Source organism: Phoca vitulina, unplaced genomic scaffold (assembly GCF_004348235.1).
Source record: "Phoca vitulina isolate PV1807 unplaced genomic scaffold, GSC_HSeal_1.0 scaffold47, whole genome shotgun sequence".
Taxonomy (NCBI): domain Eukaryota; kingdom Metazoa; phylum Chordata; class Mammalia; order Carnivora; family Phocidae; genus Phoca; species Phoca vitulina.
Window position 1 is genome coordinate 287228 of NW_022589750.1, and position 23010 is coordinate 310237.

At 43.3% G+C, this 23010-nt stretch overlaps 1 protein-coding gene across 1 annotated transcript in view; it reads right to left on the reverse strand.

The window, feature by feature from the left end:
* Nucleotides 1–21724, reverse strand: part of UBE2G1 (ubiquitin conjugating enzyme E2 G1) — a 98044-nt gene extending 76320 nt beyond the window's left edge. The window contains exon 1 of the mRNA XM_032431655.1: nucleotides 21319–21724. Within this exon, the coding sequence (XP_032287546.1) occupies nucleotides 21319–21364 (46 nt within the window). The 5' untranslated portion in view covers nucleotides 21365–21724. The remainder of the gene's footprint in view (nucleotides 1–21318) is intronic.
* Between the last annotated feature and the right edge of the window lie 1286 nt (nucleotides 21725–23010).

Here is a 23010-nt window from a genome sequence, read left to right on the forward strand (position 1 = left end):
ACAAAAACTTTTTTTTTTTTTTTAAAGATTTTATTTATTTATTTGAAGAGAGAGAGACAGCGAGAGCAGGAACACACAAGCAGGGGGAGTGGGAGAGGGAGAAGCAGGTTTCCCGCTGAGCAGGGAGCCCGATGTGGGACTCGATCCCAGGACCCTGGGATCATGACCTGAGCCGAAGGCAGACGCTTAACGACTGAGCCACCCAGGCGCCCAAAAACTTTTTTTTTTTTTTTGAGAGAGAGAGAGAGAGAGAGAGATTGCCTGCGGGAGGAGAGGGGGGTGCCAGAGAGGGAGAGAATCTTAAGTAGGTGCCACACACAGCACAGAGCCCGACCTGGGGCTCGATCTCAAAACCCCCTGAGATCATGACCTGAGCCTAAATCAAGAATTGGACACTTAACCAACTGAGGCACCCAGGTGCCCCTGTTTTATTTCTATATATAAGCAATGAATAATTGGAAAATAAAATTTTAGATGGATTTAACCTTTTTTAAGATTTTATCTATTTATCTGTCAGAGAGAGCACAAGCAGGGGGAACAGCAGAGGGAGAGGGAGAAGCAGGTCCCCCGCGGAGCAGGGAGCCCGATGTGGGGCTCGATCCCAGGACCCCGGGATCATGACCTGAGCCGAAGGCAGACGCTTAACCAACTGAGCCACCCAGGCGCCCCTTAGATGATTTAGCTTATGGCAACATTAAAAAAAACATGAAATATGGATGGATACGCTCAATAAAGCAGGTGTAAGATCTACACATGGAAAACAACAAATTTGCTAAAATGTAAAAAGACCTAAATAAATGGACAGATATGCCACGTTCGCAGGGTGGAAGACTCAGACTGGTAAGATGTTAACTCTCCGCAAATTAACCTACATGTTCACTGTAATTCCACTCAAAATCACGGCAGGCTCTTTTGTGGAAATCATCAAACTGACTTGAAAAGACCTCAACACGCCAAAACAATCTTTAAAAAGAAAAACAAAGTTGGAAGGCTTCCACCACACAATTTCAAGACTTACTATATAACGATATCCAAGAAACTATGATAGTGGCTGAAGGACAGGCATATAGACCAATGTAACAGAATTAGAGAATCCCCAAAGAGATCTGCACAATAGGTCGGTCAACAGATTTTCAACAAAAGTTCGAAGATAATTCAGAGCAAAAGGATAGTGTTTTCAACAAATGATGCTCGAACAACAGATGTAATATACTACAGCACAGATCAACCGTAAAAATAATACGGCAAGTGAAAGAAGCCATATACAAAAGAACACATATTATATTATCTCATTTACATGAAATGTCCAGAAAAGGCAAATTCACAGGGGCAAAAAGTAAATCAGCAGTTGACTGGGGCTGGGAAGGTGACCACTCACAGGCACAGGGTTTCTTTCTGTGGTGGTAGAAACATTCTAAAATTATATTGTGATGATGGTTGCAACTCTAAATGTACTAGAAGTACAGAATTATACACCTACACCGAGGAGATTTTATGGCACACAAATTAAATCAAAATAAATCTGTTTAAAAAATAAACTTCTCGGGGGGGGAAGGAGAGAAGTTGTTCTTGGAAATTAGAAATACAATTGCCCAATGAAAAATTAAGTGGCCAAGCTAAATGACAAAACCAAGTCACTAACATAGGGGGGAAAGTAGAGAAAATCTCCAAAATATATTAACAAAAGATAGAAAATGGACAATATGAAAATAAAGAGGCAAAGAAAAGAGATTAAGGAGCTCCAACACCTGACTAGTAGAGGTTCCAAAGAATGGGTTCTGCTGGAGAATGCAGAAGATGACAAAAGAGCAAAACAAGGATATTTCTGAGCTAAAGACAGACCTAAGACCACAACCCAGAAGAGCCCACTGAGAGTCTAAAACAATGAATGAAAAAATGTTATATTTAAGAGACACACATGGGTAAAATTCTGTAAGTCTAAGTATAAAGGAAACTCTTTAGAAGGTGACAACCTCATCTCCACAGGAACAAACACGAGACTGACTGTGTGCTCAGGAGGAGTTCTGGTCACCACAGACAACGGGGCATGACGGCCCAGTTCTGTGGAGAAAAGATGTTGAAGGCACAATTCCCAGAAAACCTATCAATCAAATGTTAGGACAAAATAAAGGCATTTTTCAATATGCAAGGACTCACAGTTTGCCACCCACACACTCTATAAAATTTAGAAATACTAGGGGCGCCTGGGTGGCTCAGTTGGTTGAGTGTCCGACTCTGGATTTCAGCGCAGGCCATGATCTCGGGCTTGTGGGATCGAGCCAGGCGTCAGGCTCCGCACTGGGAACGTAGCCAGCTTAAGATTCGATCTCTCTGCACACACACCTCCCCCCTCCGCTGCCACCTCTCTCCCTCTCTAAAAAATAAAAAATAAATTAAGAAATACTCTAACGAGGACAGCATAAGCTAGGAGGAAATGGGGGCTGAGTAGGAGCCGAACATCTGAGTGAGAGCAGAAGGAAGACTTGGGTTGGGGACTTACAAATTCTCTAACAAAGTTTCACTGACGAGAGTTTATACCTCCCTCTTTAGATCCAGAGTCATTATTTGGTATTACAGTGAATACATTAACATAATCATATAAATGCTATTTCCTGGTTTTCCTTTTTTGAGACTAGATAAGCCCAGAAGACTATTTCAGTTATAAAAGAGAATATAAATGTTATAAACCCTAACAATATAAAAATAAGATAATTAACAAAATCTGTAGGAGGAAAAAAAAAAATCACTTGAAGGTAAGTGAGCTAATTTCTTTATCTTTCATAGCAGGGACTCCTATGTAAGGTTGATAAATCACTTCATTAACAGTAATAAAAACAACCAGTAGAAGAGCTACAAATATATAATAAGAATTAGGGAAGCAGTGTTAGTACATTAAAATCTTCATCTTTCATATAAATTATAGTGGTAACCATGCACATGAACTCTAAATCCCCTTCCAGTGAATGGAGAAAGGAGAAGTGGATGAGAGACTTACTTTTCAATAAACTCTCTTCGATAGAACTCGAATTTTTTGCCACGAATATGCAATACTTTCATAATTTAAAGAATTGTTTTAATACAAAGAGAATTATGTTTTAGCCATACTGTGGAATACTGTGTAGATTTCAAAGAACAAAATTAAGTTCTCCATGTGCAAATACATGAGGGGCACCTGGGTAGCTCAGTCGGTTAAGTGTCCGACTCTTTATTTCGGCTCAGGTCATGATCTCAGGGTCATGGGCTTGAGCCCTGGGTCCAGCTCTGCACTGGGCACAGAGTTCGCTTGGGATTCTCTCTCCCTCTGCCCTCCCCCTCCCCCACCACACTCTCCCACACATGCACTCTAATCAATTGTAAAAAAAAAAAAAAAAAAGATGCTCCCTTCCCCTCACCCACCTCTCGCCCTCAAAAAAAAAAAAAAAAAAAAAAGATGGCTACACTGAAAAATCAAGATTAAGAACAAAGCATTAAGATGGTACGTGTTTAAAATAAAATGTGGGGTATAGCGACTTCAGAAGACAATTTGGCAGTTTCTTATCAAGTTAAACATAGTCTTACACCATACAATCAGCAATCATACTCCTTGGTATTTATCCAAGTGAACTGAAGAAAACTTCTATTCACACAAAAATGTGTACACAAATGTTTGCAGCAGCTTCATTCATAATCACTAAAAACTGGGAAACACCAAGATATCCTTCAACATGGGAATGGACAGGCAAACTGTGGTCCAAAGGAATGCACACAGCAAAAGCGTATACAAGGGAATGCAACTCAGTGATAAAAAGGAACAGGCTACTGATTCATGCAACAACGTGGATGAATTTTTTTTTTTTAAAGATTTTATTTATTCATAAGAGACAGAGAGAGAGGCAGAGGGAGAAGCAGGCTCCCCGCTGAGCAGGGAGCCCGATGCGGGACTCGATCCCAGGACCCTGGAATCATGACCTGAGCCGAAGGCAGACACTTAACCATCTGAGCCACCCAGGCGCCCAACGTGGATGAATTTTAAATGCACACTTCTAAGTGAAAGAAGCCAGACCCTAGAAGCTGCATATGATATTCTGGAAAGGGCAAAACTATAGGGACAGAAAACAGATCAGTGTCAGCCAGGACTGGTGGAGTGGGGAGTGACTGACTGCAGTGGGGACATCTGGGGGAATTTTAGGTAATACAACTAGTCTTAGGGTCCTGCAGTGGTGGATATGTGATTTTATGCACTTGTCAAACCCAGGGAAATGTCTACCTCAAAGAATGAACTGTGACGTATGCAAAATCAATTTGAAAAATCAACAAGGATGGAATGGAGACTATGACGAATGATTAACTATCACTAATGCATGACAAAACCTCATTGAAGGGGTGGCAGGGAAAGGAGCAGACCTAAGTAACGCTGGAACCAAGTTGTGACTCTCAACTGAAAACGTAAGGACAAGAACTGTGCATAAGCGCTGCACCCCTATTGTCCATCTGTCCCCACGAGGGGAGAGTCAGCAATTCTCGAACTGCTTTCACCTAAGTGATGGGGGCTGGTTTCTCGATGTCAGAGAGGGGAGCTAGACAGAAACAAGAAGGGACATGCTGGTACTTCCTCAGAGTTGGAAACATCAGGAGGAAGCGAGGTGGGGCCTGGCAGAGACACAGATGGACTACAGAAACTGTAGGTACGTACATACACACCCAGGTAAGTGTATGCGCACAGAGGGCCCACCTCCTCCTACAAAGAAATGACCCTCCAGGAGCAACAAGCACTTCCAACGCCCAGACCTGGGTTTCTAGATACCACATTTCACATTCTTGGAAAAGCAGCTGATTCTTGGGCTGGGCTAGAGAAGATACAAGACACATCTGATACATTCTCGAGTCATCAGAAAATAAGGAAGTGCTCAAAAATTAAAAAGATGAGTGCATGTCAGAGGAACACCAGACAACCTGAAAGAACTCTCAATGACCAACGCTGGAACAATGTGAGAACAAAATAAATGACCTAAGAAACAAAACATGTGACAGTTCATTTTATGTGTCAACTTGACCAGGCCACAGGTATTTGATCAAACACTATTCCAGGTGTTTCTGTGAAAGTAGTTTTCAGACACGATCACAATTTAAAGCAGTAACCTTTTTTTTTTAAGATTTTATTTATTTATCTGACAGAGAGAGAGGGAACACAAGCAGGAGCAGCAGCAGAGGGGGAGGGAGAAGCAGACTCCCCGCCGAGCAGGGAGCCCCATGCGGGGCTCGATCCCAGGACCCTGGGATCATGACCTGAGCCGAAGGCAGACGCTTAACCGACTGAGCCACCCAAACGTCCCTAAATCAGTCAACTCTGAGTAAAGCTGATTACCCTCCATAATGTAAGTGGGCCTCATCCAGTCAGCTGAAGGCTCTAATTTTTTTTTAGAAGACTGACCTCCCCCATGAGGAAATTCTGCCAGCACACTGCCCCCAGAGTCGAAATGCAACATCAGCTCTTCCCTAGAACCCCAGGCCACCCTGCAGATCTTGGAAGAGTGGGCCTCTACCGTCACATACAGATACACATACACATACACATCCCCTTCCTATCGGTGCCATTTCTCTGGAGAGCCCTACTAATACAGATTTTAACCCAAAGTAGGAAATAAAATATCCAAGTCGGTGGGCGCCTGGCTGGCTCAGTTGGTAGAGCCTGTGCCTCTTTACCCCAGGGTCAGGAGTTCAAGCCCCACACTGGTTGTGGAGCCTACTTAAAATTTAAACACACACACACACAGGTCTATACACAATACATGACGGAATTAACAAATAAATGGGGGAGAAGTGACAAGTCTTCCTCATAGAAGAATTCCAAATAACGTTAAGTAAATATTCTCTCTGACATGAGGTGGGGGGCCTAGTCCCTCCTTCCCACATGAGTGTGGGCTGGACTGAACAGCTTACGAAGAAAAGGGCAGGAAAGGGGGAAAACTAACTTTACAGTGAGAAACCTGACCAACATTGCCTTAACCAAGTGACCAAGGTCCACACAATCAGTGCTGTCATGTGGTTACCATGGGCCACCGGTCTGAGGCATTCTTCCTGAAAACCCATAACCCCAGTCTAATCATGAGAAAAACATTAAACAAACCCAATTTGAGGGACATTCTACAATATACCTAACCAGTATGCCTCAAAACTGTAAAAGCCATGAAACACAAGAAAACTCTGAGAACAGAAAACTCACAGAACAGAGCACACTTCCTAGAAAACTAGGAAGACATGACAACTAGATGCAATGTGGTGTCCTGGATGGCAGGTAAAAACGACGAGAAACTGAAGTATGGACTTGTGTTAATAATAATGTGTAAGTACTGGTTCACTGGCTGTAACAAATGTACTATACTAACCTAAGATGTCAGCAACAGGGGAGCTGGGTACAGAGTATATAGGAACTCTCCGTACTATCTCTGCAATTTTTCTATAAATCTAAAACTGTTCTAAAATTAAAAGTTTAAAAAAAGAAGAAAAAACCGTATCACAGTGGTATTGCTTCCCCAACAGCCATGCACCATATGCCTTGGACCCCGAAGAGAGCGGCAGGAAATACAGCACTCTCACCCAGGCCACTGCTGCACCTGCAAGAGTTAAATATAAGCCAAACTGGATGACAGTTTTGTTCTGTTTCCACCAAGCAAATGCTTAGGGTAGAAGCAGCAGCAAGGGTATAATCCTAAGGGAGAGATGTAGAAACCAGAGAAGACGCTGAAAAATACAGTATTTCCCAGGGGAACCACCACAACATAAATGTTCACAGCAGTTTCAAAAAAGATGTTAGCACATTCTAAAGTCCTAGACTTCTGATGATGACAATATAAACTACGCTATGCAGTGCTAAATAAAAATATATATATATATATTATCCTCTACTTACCTAGGGTAAAAGAGTATTATGGAAAGTCTCAGAGTAACATCCCTCTCTACATAAGTCTTGAAAGAGACATTTTAGTTTTAGAATCCTCCAACACAAAAGATGAGAAACAAACCCAAAATATCAGGTGAGGCCATGAGCAACAGTAATTTACCTTCCGAAAGTCACAGTTTTCAGAATTTAACACACAACGTGCTATTACATTAAAAAGCAGTAGTCTTAGTAATAAGGTGACCTGGGTTTGAAACCTATTGCTGCCATTTACTTGCTAAATGAATTTGGAAAAACATCTTCTTGATCTTGGGCTAGGTTTCTTAAAGAGAATCAAGCATGTAAAAGGAATTTCAATGAACTCAACTCCAAAGAGTATGATTTTCGCTAAAATTCTTAACACTAAAGGTCCTTCCAGAATTTCAGTTTACTAAAAAGGCAAAATACAACAAAAAGAAAAATAATCAAATGTTAACAGAAGCTTTAAAGGGATGGCTGATATTTCTATCACATATGTTTTATCTTTTCTAAATCTACAATAATTATGTTCATTTGTAATTAGTAAAGTTCTTTTAAAACATACATATGACATTTTCCTCTAATATCTTGATTTAGGTTACCTAAGATTTACTTTAAATGCATCTGACTCATCCTCAAAAAAGTAAAAAAATCAAAGGAATATATGACCCCAGAGACACCCTAAGACTCAAGTAGAAAAGGGATAACTGAATCAACTCATTTTTATATTCTCTATGTAGATCTAATTTAAATACTGTTAAAGACAGGCTCAGAGATTAATGAAATCTAGTTGTCTTGGTTTTGCTATTGTGAATAAGTCAAACCTAGTTTCCTCTTCTGGAAAATGTGGTCAGCCACCTGGGTTAGAAAGCCTAAGATAGCTAAGGGAGAAAGAAGACCAGAGAGAATCTCCGAAGACATTAAAAAAAAAAAGGTAGAGAAAAGCCAGAAGCTGGGGGGGGGGGGGGGGGGGTGATGCACAACCTTTAATTTTTGTGGCAATTTATAAATTATTAAGAATTCGGAAAACTATAGCCATAGTAGATAGAACTGTCCATTAAAGAAATTGCCTTGAGAGAAAAAATTAGAACCGTGCTGAGACACAGAAGGCGTTCCAACAAGAGTCATTTGGTCAAAGCTATACTTGTAAAAAGGGCAACAGTGTCTATACTGATGTGTGAAATATCTACTTCTAATTATCAACCAATATTTGTCTATAAAACTTTGCCTTCCCCACTAGAAAGGCAAGCCAGGGATTCTATCATTTATTCCTAGGGCCACGCATACAGAAGAAATTAAATGTTTACTAAATGGAAGTACCTTCTTTTACTTTCTACCTTAAAAGATTTAGTTCACATGTCCTTAAGTCCTCAGGGGGAAAAAAAAATCTAGTATAATAGTTCTAGTCCATTCAATACCTATTTATTGGTTGCCTGCTAAGTTTCAGTCACCCTTGTAGGCACCTGTGATCTCAGTTAATAGGAAAAACAAGAGTCTCTGCTCAGTGGGGGATGAGGGAAATAGATATTGGGGATAAGAGCACACTTCTCCTGATGAGCACTGAGGAATGTATAGGATTGTTGAATCACTATATTGTACGCCTGAAACTAATACAACACTGTATGTTAATTACACTTGAATAAATATCTCCGCCCTCATGGAGAGAATGTAGTCTCAACATCATTCTGCACCCTTTCCAGAGCAGTGATACTCAAAATATGCTCCATTAACAGGTGCCGATCCACCAAACCATTACTGGTCTGTGACATGTGAAGCCAGAGCAAGGATTCAGAAACTCATACAGCAATTTGACAGTCACTTCGTACGAACCTAATATTATAAAGGATGGGCTCAAATTTATGTCTTTTTAATTTAATTTCTCTAATAACTCATTTTCATTATTTTTCTAAATATCATTACATAATGAATTAGAATTTTCCTTAGAGCTGGGCTTTCATCACAGATAATTTGAGAAGCACGGGTCCAACGCACTTTGACCACATCACTTCGCCCCTCCTCAAACAGAATAAAACTTCTAACATTTTTTAAATTTCCCACAAATACCAGGCTTTCCAGATATTGTTTTCCCACTAGATCAGTTTATCATATGCTCCAACCACAATGAATTGTTTTCAGTACACACCTCTGTCTTGCTTGCTCTTTTCCCTGAACGTTAAATACTTTCTTATTTCTGTGTCATCAAATTTTACATATGCTTTTAAAGTCAAATGCTGCCAACTCCTCAAACCCTTCCATGAACCAGACAGGCAGAAGTAATCATTCCCTGACATTCTCCAATACTTTAAAGCAGCTCTCTTATGGGATTTTCTACAAAATACAAGTTCCTGGAACATAAGAACAATACTGTATTCATCTGGCATCCCTACAGCACGAAAAACAGGTTATCAAATTTGCTGAATGATGTTAAGACACAGCATTACATATATACAAATGAACTTCACTCAAGCGATCAGAATACTCTGAAATTATACCCAAAATTGTGTAGGTACACTTCTCTCAGGAGATAGTCTTTAACTCATTAAATTGTCAAAGGAGTCTTAAGCCACTGCTCAGGGAAGGGCTCAGGTTTCATCAGCAGACAGACCTATTTCTGCCACCCAGCTCCATCAGGGTTAGTTGAGGAAATTACCAGATATAATATAAACCTCAATTTCCTTATCTCAAAAAGGTGGTAACATTTACTTCAAAGATCTGCTGTGAAAACTGAATGTGACCACAAATGGAAAGTCCTGGGATCAGGAAGAGTACGTGACAAGCACTCAATGATTTGCTTCCTTCCCGTCCTCCTCTCTTAAATTTAAGTTTCTAGAGCTGTGAAGTGAGCAGGCTTAGGTCCTTTAAAGCTTTTTTAAATTACAAATTGCTGCCATCCCTTGAAAGTTGTGTTCAGACTCTTGGAAATCGTCAACAGAGTTAGTTGTCCCTCAGAAACACCTATTTGTTTTAAATCTTTCAACTTTAAATTTCAGCCCATCATGCCAATTTATTCTAATTACTATTTTCTTTACATGATAAAAAGGATTTCTTAAAATTGTATAACCTAATGCTCTTAAGAGAATGTAAGGGAATGAACACCTTGATTCTGATGTATCCAAATTTAGCCCTTTTCCTAGGAAGCCTTCCCTGACCTCACTGTGCCCCCTCCCCCATAATTAATCACTCTTCCTTCCACAAACTTTTGTTTACATGTCCATCAACCTCTACAACATACAGCACCTCAAGGTAGGAATCCCACATTGTCTTTGCATCCCCCAACATTTCTCAGCGCAACTGCACACAAGAGCTCAATAAATCAACTCGTATATTTTTCTTTCATTTTCAAATGGCAGCACAAGACGTTTAAGTAAGGATTATTTAAAATTAAGATGGAATTTCTATGTCAAGCTATAGATTTCTCTTTCAACTTCCTGTTCCTTGAAAGTGTTAATGTGGCAATTATGTTGTTGCTTGCAACTATGAATAGTAAGTTTAAAATGGGAGTTCTCTACATGAAAAAACATTGATAAAAATGCTTTGGCTACAAGTGACATTTTAAAAACTTTTTATTTTGAAGTACAGATCTATAGGACAACAGAAAACAAAATACAGAAAGGCTTCCTATACCCTTTACCCACTTTCTCCCCAGTGCTGACATCCTGCATCACTACACAGATTTCATCACTCAGTGTTTCTACCAGCTCTTTACAATTTTATCACATTTGCAGATTTGTGTAACCACTACAAGATACAAAACTGTCCCATTACCACAAAGACCCCTCCTGCTCCCACAACCCCATAGCCACACACCACCATTGTCCCTAATCCCTGGAAACCACTAGCAATCCATTTTCTATCTCCATAATTGCATCATTTCAATAATTCTATACGGGTATCAAGACCATTCAGGTGGGAAAGGGCAGTCTCTTCAACAAACGGTGATGAGAGGGGCGCCTTCGGCTCCGGTCATGATCCCAGGGTCCTGGGATCGAGCCCCACATCGGGCTCTCTGCTCGGCACGAAGCCTGCATCTCCCTCTCCCTCTGCTGCTCCCCCTGCTTGTGCGCTCTCTCTCGCTGTGTCTCTCTCTGTCAAATAAATGAAAAAATCTTAAAAAAAAAAAAAAAAAAACGGTGATGAGAAAACCGGATATCCGTGTGCCAAAGATTTAAGTTGAACCCTTATCTTACACTGTGTACAAAATGGATAAAAGATCTAAACATAAGACCTGAAACTATAGAACTACTAGGAGAGCACACAGGAGAAACGCCTGATGACACCAGGCTTGGCAATGGACTCCTGGGTACGACACCGAAAGCACAGACAACAAAAGCAAAAACAGACAAATGGAGCACCAAACTTGAAAACTTTTGTACGCCAAAGGACACAATCCAGAGTGAAAAGGCAACCTATGGAATGGGAGAATACTCGTAAATCATATTTATTACCTAATAAAGGGTTAATATCCAAGAGTACATGAAGAACTCACACAATTTAACAAAAAATCAAATAACCCGGTTAAAAATGGGTAAAGACTTGAAAGGACATTTCTCCAAAGATGATTATTCAAAGGACCAATGAGCACATGAAAAGTTGGCTCAACATCACGAATCATCAGAGAAATGCAAATCAAAACTGTAAGATATCATCTAATGCCCATCAGGACAGCTACAGTTCAAAACAAACAAAAAGGTAGTAACAAGTGTTGGCGAGGATGCGGAGAATTTGGAACCCTTGTGCACTATTGGTGGGAATGTAAAATAGTGTTACCACTACAGAAAATATGGAGGTCCCTCAAAAACATTAAAAACAGAACTACTCAACATTGGCTCATCAACTGTGACAATAGGCACCACTCGTGGAGGGTGCTGATCTTCAGGGGAGGGGGACTATGCATATGTGTGCGCAGAGTGTATGAGAAATCTCTGTAGTGTTTGCTCAATTTTGCTGTGAACCTAAACTGCTCTAAAAATAAAGTCTATTAAAAAAAAAAAAAGAAAACAGAACTACCATATGATCCAGCAATCCCACTTCTGGATTTATAGCCAAAAAAACTGAAAGCAGGATCTTGAAGAGATATTTGCACAGCCATGTTCCTAGCAGCAAGTGACCCAGTTGTACACCTATGGACTAATGGATAAACAACATAAGGCAGACACGACGAACATGATGTAGCTTTAAAAAGGAAGGACCCCGTATCACAGGCTACAGAATGGATAAACCTTTAGGACATCACACTAAGTGAATAAGTCAGTCAGAAAAAGACAAATATTTTGAACAACAACAACAACAAAAAAAAAAAGACAAATACTGTATGATTCCACTGATAGGTAAAGTTATTAAATTAACAAAAACAGAAAGTAAAATGACGGTTACGAGCGAGGGGCAAGAGAAAGGGGAAAGGGACAGTTGTTGTTCAATGGGTAAACAGTTACAGTTTTTCAAGATAAAAAAGTTCTGGAGATCTATTCCACAACAATGTGCATGCACTTAACACTACCGAACTGTACACTTAAAAATAGTTAAGATGGCCAATTTTGTGTTTTTTACCACAATAAAAAGAATTTTACATAAATGGAATCATACAGTATGTAACCTTTTGAGATTAGTTTTCTTTCATTCAGTGTAACTCCCCTGAGAGCATCCAAGTTGTTTTGTGTATCAGTAGTGTTTATTTGCATTGCTGAGAAGTATGTTCCACAGTATGGATGTACCACAGTTTATTCACCCACGGAAGGCTATCTGCGTCGTCTTCCAGTTTTTAGTTATTACTAATAAGCTACTATGACTGTTCACATACAGGTTTTTACAACGACATAAGTTTCATTTCTCTAAATGCCCAAATGTGCACTTGATGGGTGGTAAGGTAAGTGCATGCTCAGTATTACAAGAAACTACAAACTTTCTCCACAGTGGCTGTACCATTTCACATTCCCACCAACAACGTATGACAGATCAAGTTCCTCTGCATCCACTGGACAGCATTTGGTGGTTTGTTTGGTTTTTTTTTTAGCTATTGTAGTAGGTATGGAGTGACAACTTAGTGTGGTTTAAACGTGCATTTCCCTAATGTCTAATAATCTTTTCATTTGCTCATGCGCCACCTGAAATGTCTGTTCACATCTCCTGTTCATTTTCTAAAAGGACTGTTTTCCTTTGCTGAGTTTTGAGAGTTCTTTATATATTCTACACCAATCGATTCTCTGCCAGATATGTAGTGTGCAAATACATTCTTCCAGTTTGTAGCTTGCCTTTTCATTTGTCTCTCGCAAACTTACGTTTTTAAAGTTGGTAATGCCCAGTTTACCAATATTCCTCTTATAGACCGTGCTTTCTGTGCTGTGCATAAAAACTCTTCACCTAGCACCCCACTGTCTTGAAACCGAAACTCTAATACGTACACCAGACATAAGAATAAGAAAATGACAACACACACAGTTAAGATGTGAGCACATTCAAAAGCAAATCCACACAGTGCCTAACATAAAGGACATTTAGGAAAAAATCCTAAATGTGATTAGTTGTTCTTTAAAAGCAATGCTTACTTTACAAGATTAAAGCAAAAACAGCTTTAAAAACTTTCACTGCCAGGTAAAAATTTAAATAGATTCTTTGTTGTTTACACTTTTAACAGACCCCTAACCAACAGGGACATGGACAAGAAAGCTGGAGAAGAGTCGAGAAGGAGCAGTAGCAGTTTTTCTAAGCTATTAGGCACCGACAGAAAACAAATAAAAGGAAAATTTCCTCCTAACAAATTAACTTTTCACATATTTTCTAGAACTGCACATCTTAAAAAGAGGTATATATCTCTACAGCAACAACAAAAAATTACGGTATTTTCCCCCAGCTGTTTCTCGGGAGTGCCAAAATCTGACGAGGGAACAGCACTGATAAAAATGTCTGACTTACCTGAATAAGGCTAATACTACTGTGCACTAGGGGGAAAATTTTATAATGCTGTATTTTAACATGCATGTATCTTATTTCCTAAAGAGGCATTTCATTCTTATCCTCTCATCTGTTCATTACCATAATTTGCAAAATGTTTGCTTTTTCTTATCTGTACTTTACTGTATCTGAACAACGCCACCAACCTGATATAACGACACTATGTTTACCTTGCCAGACTGTTTCCATACGCATATTCTATGCCTTTTTCTCTGAGAAGTTATTTCCTACAAACCAATCAAAGATGGCATTAAATAGAACCTTGGAGGTCATTTCACGTTTCAAATTCTAACAAAAATATTTCTCAATAATTAAGAAAGGCAAAACTTTTCATCCTGAACGGAACTGAGTCCATTAAAACAAAAGAATACTTGGCATTCACTTGCTTGAAGCAAGAACACATTCACACTACAGTTAACCATAAAATTAGTATATCCCCCTCAAAAAAACAAAAAACAAAAACTTGCACTGAAGGACCCAAAAACAAATAATCCAAGGACTGAAACTCATCTTGATAATGTAAACGAATACTCCACCTGAGAAAAGGAAATCAGAAAGCAGCAATATAGTGATAGTCGACCAATTTCCAGGTTTCCTACACCAGATACCACTCTATTAATAATCAAGGCATCTGCATTTCATGATCAACTACAGAAGTATCCCGAAATACAGTGTGTATTAACACAGAAACTACATAATAAAACTATATACTCTGGTAGTACTACAGCAAATGCAGACTATACTAGATACTAATATCTACAGATTATAGAATTTACTTCAACCTTTTAATATGCTCAGCAGCATTTTAGAAAGTGAGATCATCCATTACAAAAGACTAATGTAGGGGTGCCTGGGTGGCTCAGATGGTTGGGCGTCTGCCTTCGGCTCAGGTCATGATCCTGGGGTCCTGGGATCAAGCCCCACATCGGGCTCCTGGCTCAGCGGGAAGCCTGCTTCTGCCTCCCCCCCTGCTCATGCTCTCTCTCTCTCTGTGTCTCAAATGAATAAAATCTTTAAAAAAGGAAAAAAAAAGACTAATGTATGTTTCATTCTGAAGTAGTTTATAGAAAATTAAACTACTGCTGTTTATAAAAAAACTAAATTTAATTGCATTATCAAAAATATTCACTGAATGACAAATTCTTACTTAAAAATCATTTACTCCCTAATGTTAAGAAAATTCACTTATTCACTGAAATATTAAGACTTTCCCCCATCGGGGCGTCTGCGTGTCTCAGTCAGTTTAAGTACCTGCCTTTGGCTCAGGTCATGGTCCTGGGGTCCTGGGACCCAGCTGAGGAGTCAGCTTCGCCCTCTCCCTCTTCCCCCACAAATTGCACTCACTTGCTCTCTCTCTAATAAATAAAATCTTTAAAAAAAAATTAACACAGACTTTCCCCCAGTTTCATTGAGATACAATTGACACCTAACACTGTGTACTTTTAAGGCATACAACATAATGATTTGCCGTATATACACACTGTAGATTCTGTGATGCCACATGTCAGATATCCAATTTCTCCACTACAGGGAATGTAGTTAATTATCCAACACCCCTCCCTCAATCACAGTATTTGTTTCATTTATGCTTTTTTTTTTTTTTTAAGATTTTATTTATTTGACAGAGAGAGAGAGACAGCAAGAGAGGGAACACAAGCAGGGGGAGTGGGAGAGGGAGAAGCGGGCTCCCTGCTGCAGGACTGGATCCCAGGACCCTGAGATCATGACCCTAGCCGAAGGCAGACGCTTATAGACTGAGCCACCCAGGCGCCCCTCACTTTGCTTTTTTTCTGACAGCATATTCAGTAAAACATGTAGTAGGCTCCACTATTTCTATAATAGAGGAATTTATTTCTGGATATAAAAATTCCCAGACTGTTAAACGATTATTAGTATGATGCAATATAAATTTACTTTTAGACTTCTCCTCCATTTCCATATTTTTAAACATTTTCTTCCATATGAGTTAACAACTATTAAGAATATTAATAGTTAAGAGGCACCTGTTACCGGGGCACCTGGGTGGCTCAGCCGTTAAGCGTCTGCCTTCGGCTCAGGTCGTGATTCCAGGGTCCTGGGATCGAGCCCCGCATCGGGCTCCCTGCTCAGCGGGGAGCCTGCTTCTCCCTCTCCCACTCCCCCTGCTTGTGTTCCCTCTCTCGCTGTGTCTCTCTCTGTCAAATAAATAAAATCTTTAGGAAAAAAAAAAAAAAAGAGGCACCTGTTACCTACTGAGCTGGTAGAGCCCACAGCTCCTGATCTAGGGACTGTCAGTCTGAACCCCATGTTGGGTGTAGAGATTCCTTAAAAACATTTTTTTAATCTTAAAATAAAAGAATATTAACAGCATCTATTAAGGGGGGGCTCAGTTGGTTAAGCGACCGACTCTTCCTTTTGACTCAGGTCATGATCTCATGGGTCCTGAGATCTACCGTGTCAAGCTCCACCCCTAGGGGGGAGTCTGCTTTCTCCTCCTCCCTTTCCCTCTGTTCCAAACCGGCTCCTGGGCACGCTTCTCAAGCACACACATGCTCTCAAGCACACACACGCTCTCACGCACTCTCTCTCTAAAATAAATAAATAAAATCTTTTTTAATATTAAGGGGCACCTGGGTGGCTCAGTTGGTGGAGCGTCCAACTCTTGATTTTAGCTCACATCTTGATCTTGGGGTTGTGAGTTCAAGCCCCGTGCTGGGTTCCACACTGGGCATGGAGTCTACTTAAAAATATATATATATGTGTGTATATATATAAACACTATGTTCATCACCCAGAATCTTTTATCACTAGGGTATTCCCGTCAAAAATCAATTATTCTATTTTTGCTTGTTTAAAATTGTTAATGGAATTGTATGTCAGAGTGTCAATATATTCTAGAAAGGCCAAGAAATATTAAAACTTTCAAACTCCTCCTTTTAAGCGTATTCTTTGAATATCCTACCAACACCAGGGCTGCTAATGAAACAGCCCGGCACAAAACCAGGAACTGCAGGGAGCCCTCCAGGGGAAAGAGCTCAGGGCACCCACTCCAGTATGGCTCTGAGCCCCTGGCTTCACAGCCACCCACAGAACTCCTTTAAAAAGTGGATTATCCTGGGCATCAAGATACGTAGACTCTTTGGGGATGAGACCAGGAATCTGTATTTCCCCAAGTGATTCCACTGCACATTAAGTCTAAGAACCACACTTAACTAACTCATCACAACAACCTACTTATATGTGTAGTCAAGGAGATGAAGATTTGGGAATTTTCCAGATTACTTTAAAATACACAATCAAAATTTCTACAGTAAAAGCTCAATTATTTTATTGCTACTGTATAAAAAAATTCTTCTTCCTAGTTCTGGAATGACAGGTGCCTACGAGACCCTAACTCTTGAAAAATCTATTCTACCAATGTTAAAAAAAAACAAAACAAAACAAACACCCTCAAGCGATGTTAAAAAAAAAAAGGGCAAAAACTTCCTCGTATTCCTTATAAATGCTTGTCATATCATAAAACTTAGTACGGTAAGAGTAGAGTAAGTCCAACTAGTCCAAGGGGCGCCTTGGTGGCTCAGCTGGTTAAGCATCTGACTCTTGAGCTCAGGGTCATGAGTTCAAGCCCCCCAATGGGCTCCTTGCTGAGTGTGGAGACTACTTTAAAAAAATAAGTAATATTTCCAAGCCCAACTAGTCCAAAATTTTTCTCATAGCTAACCACCAACACTAAAAGCTCAGCAATACTTTCAGCTTATGACTTTAATTCCCTGATTCTGCAGAATGTTGGCCTTAAGCTCACAACGGCTAAAATATCTTTTTACGATTACCTGAAGAAGACCACTTAGATTTTATTTATTTTTTTTTTTTTAAAGATTTTATTTATTTATTTGACAGAGAGAGAGACAGCAAGAGAGGGAACACAAGCAGGGGGAGTGGGAGAGGGAGAAGCAGGCTTCCCGCCGAGCAGGGAGCCCGATGCGGGGCTCGATCCCAGGACCCTGGGATCATGACCTGAGCCGAAGGCAGACGCTTAACGACTGAGCCACCCAGGCGCCCCATCCACTTAGATTTTAATGTGTGGTATTTTGACGATACATTTTATTAAGATAGGAACATTTCCACAATCATTTTGGTAGTTACTGGATAAATTAACTCTGAATATTAAAATTTATAAAATACTATTTCATGTTTGTGGCAATTACTGCTCCCTGGGAGGCAATATAGCCAATTAAAAACAAAGTCAAAAATAAAATAAAATAAAATAATAAGTAAATAAAAACAACAAAGTCTCCAAAATAAGAAGGCCCTCAATTTGAATGCAGCAGGACCACTCACTTACTTACTACAGCTTGACTTTGAGCAAGTAACCCAACATCTCGAAGGCACGATTTCCTTATCAGGAGGATTAAATGAGATAATACATGTAAAGCAGTCCACACAGGGCCCAGTACATGCTAGTCCTCAGGAAATACATATACACATAAACTGAGATACAGGAATCTCTCAGAAAAGGCACACAGGAAATTATCAATGATGGCTGTTTCCAAGAAAAGAACTTGGGGTTCTTTGGGGGAGTGGAAAGACTATACCATTTTGTGCTCTGTATTTTTAACCAGTGCTTATACCTTCTCAAAAAAAATAAAACAATTTTGAAGTGAAATTTGGTGTGTCGGATTTCTCAGTGTTTAGTATTATGCACTGCTGCTGAACCCGCAAAGGAGTCAGAGTCTAATACTACCCACAAAGAAATACACAGCCTATCTGATTTTGTGAGTCTGTTAGGTGTTCTTACTTGCTTCACCATAGCCATCATGGTCTTAACCAAACAACCACCTTAAACCAGTGATTTTTCAATCTAGGTTGGTTTTACTCCCTCAGGGGACACTGGCAACAGTGTCTGGTTGTCACAACTGAAGGGGTATTCTACTACTGGCATCTGGTGGGTAGAGGCCAAGAATGCTGCTAAATATTCTATAAGGCACAGTATAGGCCCCCACAACAGTATCTGCCATTTTCAAAATGTCCGTAGTCCTGAGTCTGAGAAACTCTGCAACCAAAGGAACCATTCTGCCCCACTCTGAAAGGAACCAGGAGGTTCTTCATTCCAGTTACCAACAAAACAGACACAGACACACACACACACACAATAAATTCTCCCCTGGAGTAATGAGTAATGAAGTAAAACCCTTAAAAGTCAGCCTCAATAAACCTAACCACTATGGACCACTGCTGTTGTAAGTTTCTGAAATTCTAGCACCTAGAATGGCTTACAGCTTTGTCTACTCAATTCAATTCATTTCAGGACTTTTAATGCATTTATCATTAAGCCTCTCAAAGTTCAGTCTAAATTTCAAGAGATTACAGTTTACCATTCTTTCCTGTTTTCAAACGATATCTGAAGAACCACAAAGCTCAAACAATGTACTACTAACATCCAACAGGGCCTTTATTTTAGTGAGTAGTTATCAAGTCTTTCCAATGAACGTTGTTATTTTTACATTTCACTTAATACACTGCCTTGGCGTACTATTTTGTCCATGTTAATTAAAATCCTCCAAATCTTTAAGAAATTAAGACCAGTCCATTGTTTCTGATCAAGAAGGCAAGAAAAATTAATCAGCAGTTAAGTAACTTTATAATGAGACCTGAAAAATTACACACCAATACATTCTCTCCTCACAGCTTAAAGCATGTTCTAATGGCCTTATCAAAAAGCCCGTCGCTGGGGGCCCGGCTGGCTTAGTCAGTGGAGCATGCAGGAATCCTGATCTCCGGGTTGTGGGTTTGAGTCCCATGTGGGGTATAGAGATTACTTAAAAATAAAATCTTAAAAGAGTCAACCATGAACGAAAACTTTGGAAAATATTTTATCAACATTTGAGATAAATCTTGTCAAAAAGTGCAAAATTGAACCGAGGGGCCATCAAAATCCAGAGCTGAGTAGGAAACTACTTTTGAAATGCTAACACTGTTATTAGTCATACTTTCTTAGTAACTGCCTATAACTTCTACACCTTTCAAAATGTATGTTTCCCACTGTGTAAGAGCTGAATGCTGTTTTCATACTCAGTATTCCAACACTGTTCACCGCATAATAAAAACTCATTAAAGAATTCTTCGCGAGACAAAAGTACATCTTAATTCCAAAACAAAATAAACGAAAAAGCGACACAAAAAATAAGATGCGTTTGCAAACACAAGATGCAGTAAGGTTATTGTTTCACAGCTTTTCCGATACATTATTCGTGATGAATTATCAGTATCACCCGAACTTCTCCATCCACTTGAAGTCATTCCCCATGAGCACCCAGAACTTTATACTTGTCCAAACCTGCTTGCTCATGGTCTAATAATAAACCTAATTATACAATCTGAACAGCCGCTGACAACCTTTTCCTTAGGAAGCCATAAAGGTGATTTAAGCAGCAGCCCAACTCCTCCTGCGCTGAGGTCCGCGCTCCGGGCTCGGGCGCGGGGCGGCGAGGACCCGGCGGGGCGCGGGCCGCGGGGCTCGCCGCCGGCCCATTTCTCTTTAAATCTGGCAGCACGTGGGGCGGCATTGTGAAGCCACCAGCCCGCCCCCCCACCGCGCACTCCGCGCACGTCCGCCCCCAGTGCGCATGCCCCGCTCGCACAGTCCTAGCGGAGTCGGAGCCAACCCCCTAAAAAGTCAACCTGGAAGCCGCAAACGGCCGGAGGCCGGGACAATGGGGGAGGGGGACGCAGGCACCTCCGGGGAGGCCGCCCGGGCCGCCGCCCCAGGCCAGGCCAGTGGGCCGCAGCCCCCGGGCTCCGCAGGCCGGCGCGGGGGGCCGCGGCGCTCGGAGCACAAAGCCCGGGGCCGGCCGCGAGCGGCTCCCCGGCCCGCTCCCACCCTCCGCGGCGGGCGGGCGAGGCGGGCGGGCGGCGGGACCCGTGCCAGGCGGAGGCAGGCCAGGCGGCGTCCCGCACCCGCCCGCCTCGCCGACAGCCGCGCGGCGCGGCCGCCCAGGCCGGCGCTTTTGTTGTCCGCCCCAACTCCGCGGCGCCGCGCGGCCGGCCAGAAGTTTTGCGCGCCTCCCCTCCGCGGCCGGGGGGCCGCCTCCCCTCGCCCGCCCGGGCCCCGCCACCCGCCCGGGCCCCGCCCGGCCCGGCCCGGCCCCCCGCGGCCAGCGGGCCCAGACGCCCCCCCCGGCCCCCCGGCGTCCCGCGGCCCCCCGCCCCCGGCCCCGGCCGCACCTGAGCCCCGGGGCCCGCCCCTCCGGGGACCCGCGGCCCCTCCCCCGCAACGTCCCAATGGGCGGTGGGGGAGGGGGGCGGGCGCCGGGCCCGGTCCCCGCGGCGGGGCACGTCCCCGCCCCCGACACCCTCCCGACGCCGGCCAAGTGCCCGGCCCAGGCGGACGGGCGCCCCGGGCTCGCCAGTGGCCCGCCCGCCCGCAGGAGGGAGGACTTGGCGGCCGCGGCTACCCGCGGCCCGGCCCGGCCGGCGCCCCGCCGCCAGCCCGCGCTCACCTGCCAGCTGTCTTCGCAGTAGCAGCGCCGACTGCAGCTCCGTCATCCTCCCGCCGAGGGCCCGGGCCAGCGCCGGGGCTTTCGGAGGGCCGAGCGCAGGCTCTGGGGGCGCCTGGAGCCGGGTGTGCTGAGGAACGCGGGCCCCCGCGACGGGAGCGCCGGAGCCGGGGGAGGCCGGGCTGGGGCGGCGGGAGCAGCGCCTCGCTGCCGGCGCGGGTCCGCTCGGCTCGGCTCCACACAGCGCCTCACGCCCGGAAGGGGAGGGCGCCCGGGCGGCCGCGGCGCGCACTGGGACTCCGCTAGCCCGCTTCCCTCCTTCAAGCCGCCCGTCGGCCCCGCCGGTGCCTTCCCCCCGCCACTGCCTCACTGCACGCAGGGCCGCTCCGCGCAGGCGCGCTGGGGCTGCCCACCTCGGCTCGGCCCGCCCGCAAGCCCGACCCCCCGGCCGCCCGGCCCCGCCCCCAGCGGCGGAACCCCGCCCCCTGCGCGCAGCTCCCCTCCCCCGGGCTGCCGCCATCTTGGGAAGGTCTCGCGTGACAGACGCCGGGGCGGGGCCGCCGCTGGCCGACGCCCCGTGGACGCCATGACGAAGAGGTCGCGGAGCGTCGGGACTTCGCCCTCGGGGTTGAAGCAGGTGGTCTGGAGCGCAGGAGCCGAAGGAGCCACCTGTGGATGCCTGGTTGTTGGCGGCTGCGAATCAGTTGTTGTTAGAGCCGAACTTAGTTACTGGTGTGCCCCATTTTAAGTAAGCCCCCAAAACAGACTTAATGTATGCTGCTAATTCACTTTACAGAAAGAATGCACGAAAAGATTCCTGAAGTCAACAAATGTTGCTCCTCTCCTAGTAGGAACCGACCAAACACAGATAATGATCTATGAGTAAGGGCAGTTGAGATGAGCAAACTCAAAACGCCGTCCAGAAAGGCGCCCGCGGGGCAGAGGTGCGGGGCGCGGGGCGCTCGGATCCACCTGTGCATTCCACGAATACCTGTTAAACCTGCGCTGATTTTTGCAGCTGGACCGTGGGAAGACGCGGGAATGTTCAGCTCTCTTCCTCCCCTCCAAAGGCTTAGTCTCCGGGTTCCGGGTAGTCCGCTCCGTCCGGATCGCAAGAACTACAGAGAAGACTGGCCTCACCCTCCCCTAGAACCGTGAACGGGAAGCCTGACTCCAGCACCTCCAGGGGAACAAACCGGGTTGGGTGAGGCCTAAAGTGGACTCAGTTTCCCTAAGGAAAAGGCGCACCCAGGAAGGCTCGGAGATGTCTATTTATTTAGAGGGGGGAAAGTAAATCACCGCGAGCGGCCCCTCTGTCTGGATCTCTTGAGGCGGGTTTTCAGAAATGCTACAGAGCGAGAAGAAATTTCAGCCCTCACGGGGGCCCTGAAGCTTCCTTAGCTCCACCCTAAAAAAAAGAAAAAAATCAGTGTCCGAAAACTCCCCTCCTTTCTGGACTAGAGATCTTTCTTTTAAAATAAATTTTTGATTTTATCAAAGTAGTAAATACACATAGTTCATACTCAGTGTACTAAGACTTCTATGGAAACACACATTCTTCGTGTATGCCTTCCCCACCACTAAATCCTGCTTGCCCCGGCCAATCGCCTTTACCGCTCAAAGCAGTTTCTTCTGGTGGTTACCTCCATTTATTCTAAATAAGATACTTTAATGCTTTTTCTTGACTCAGCCATT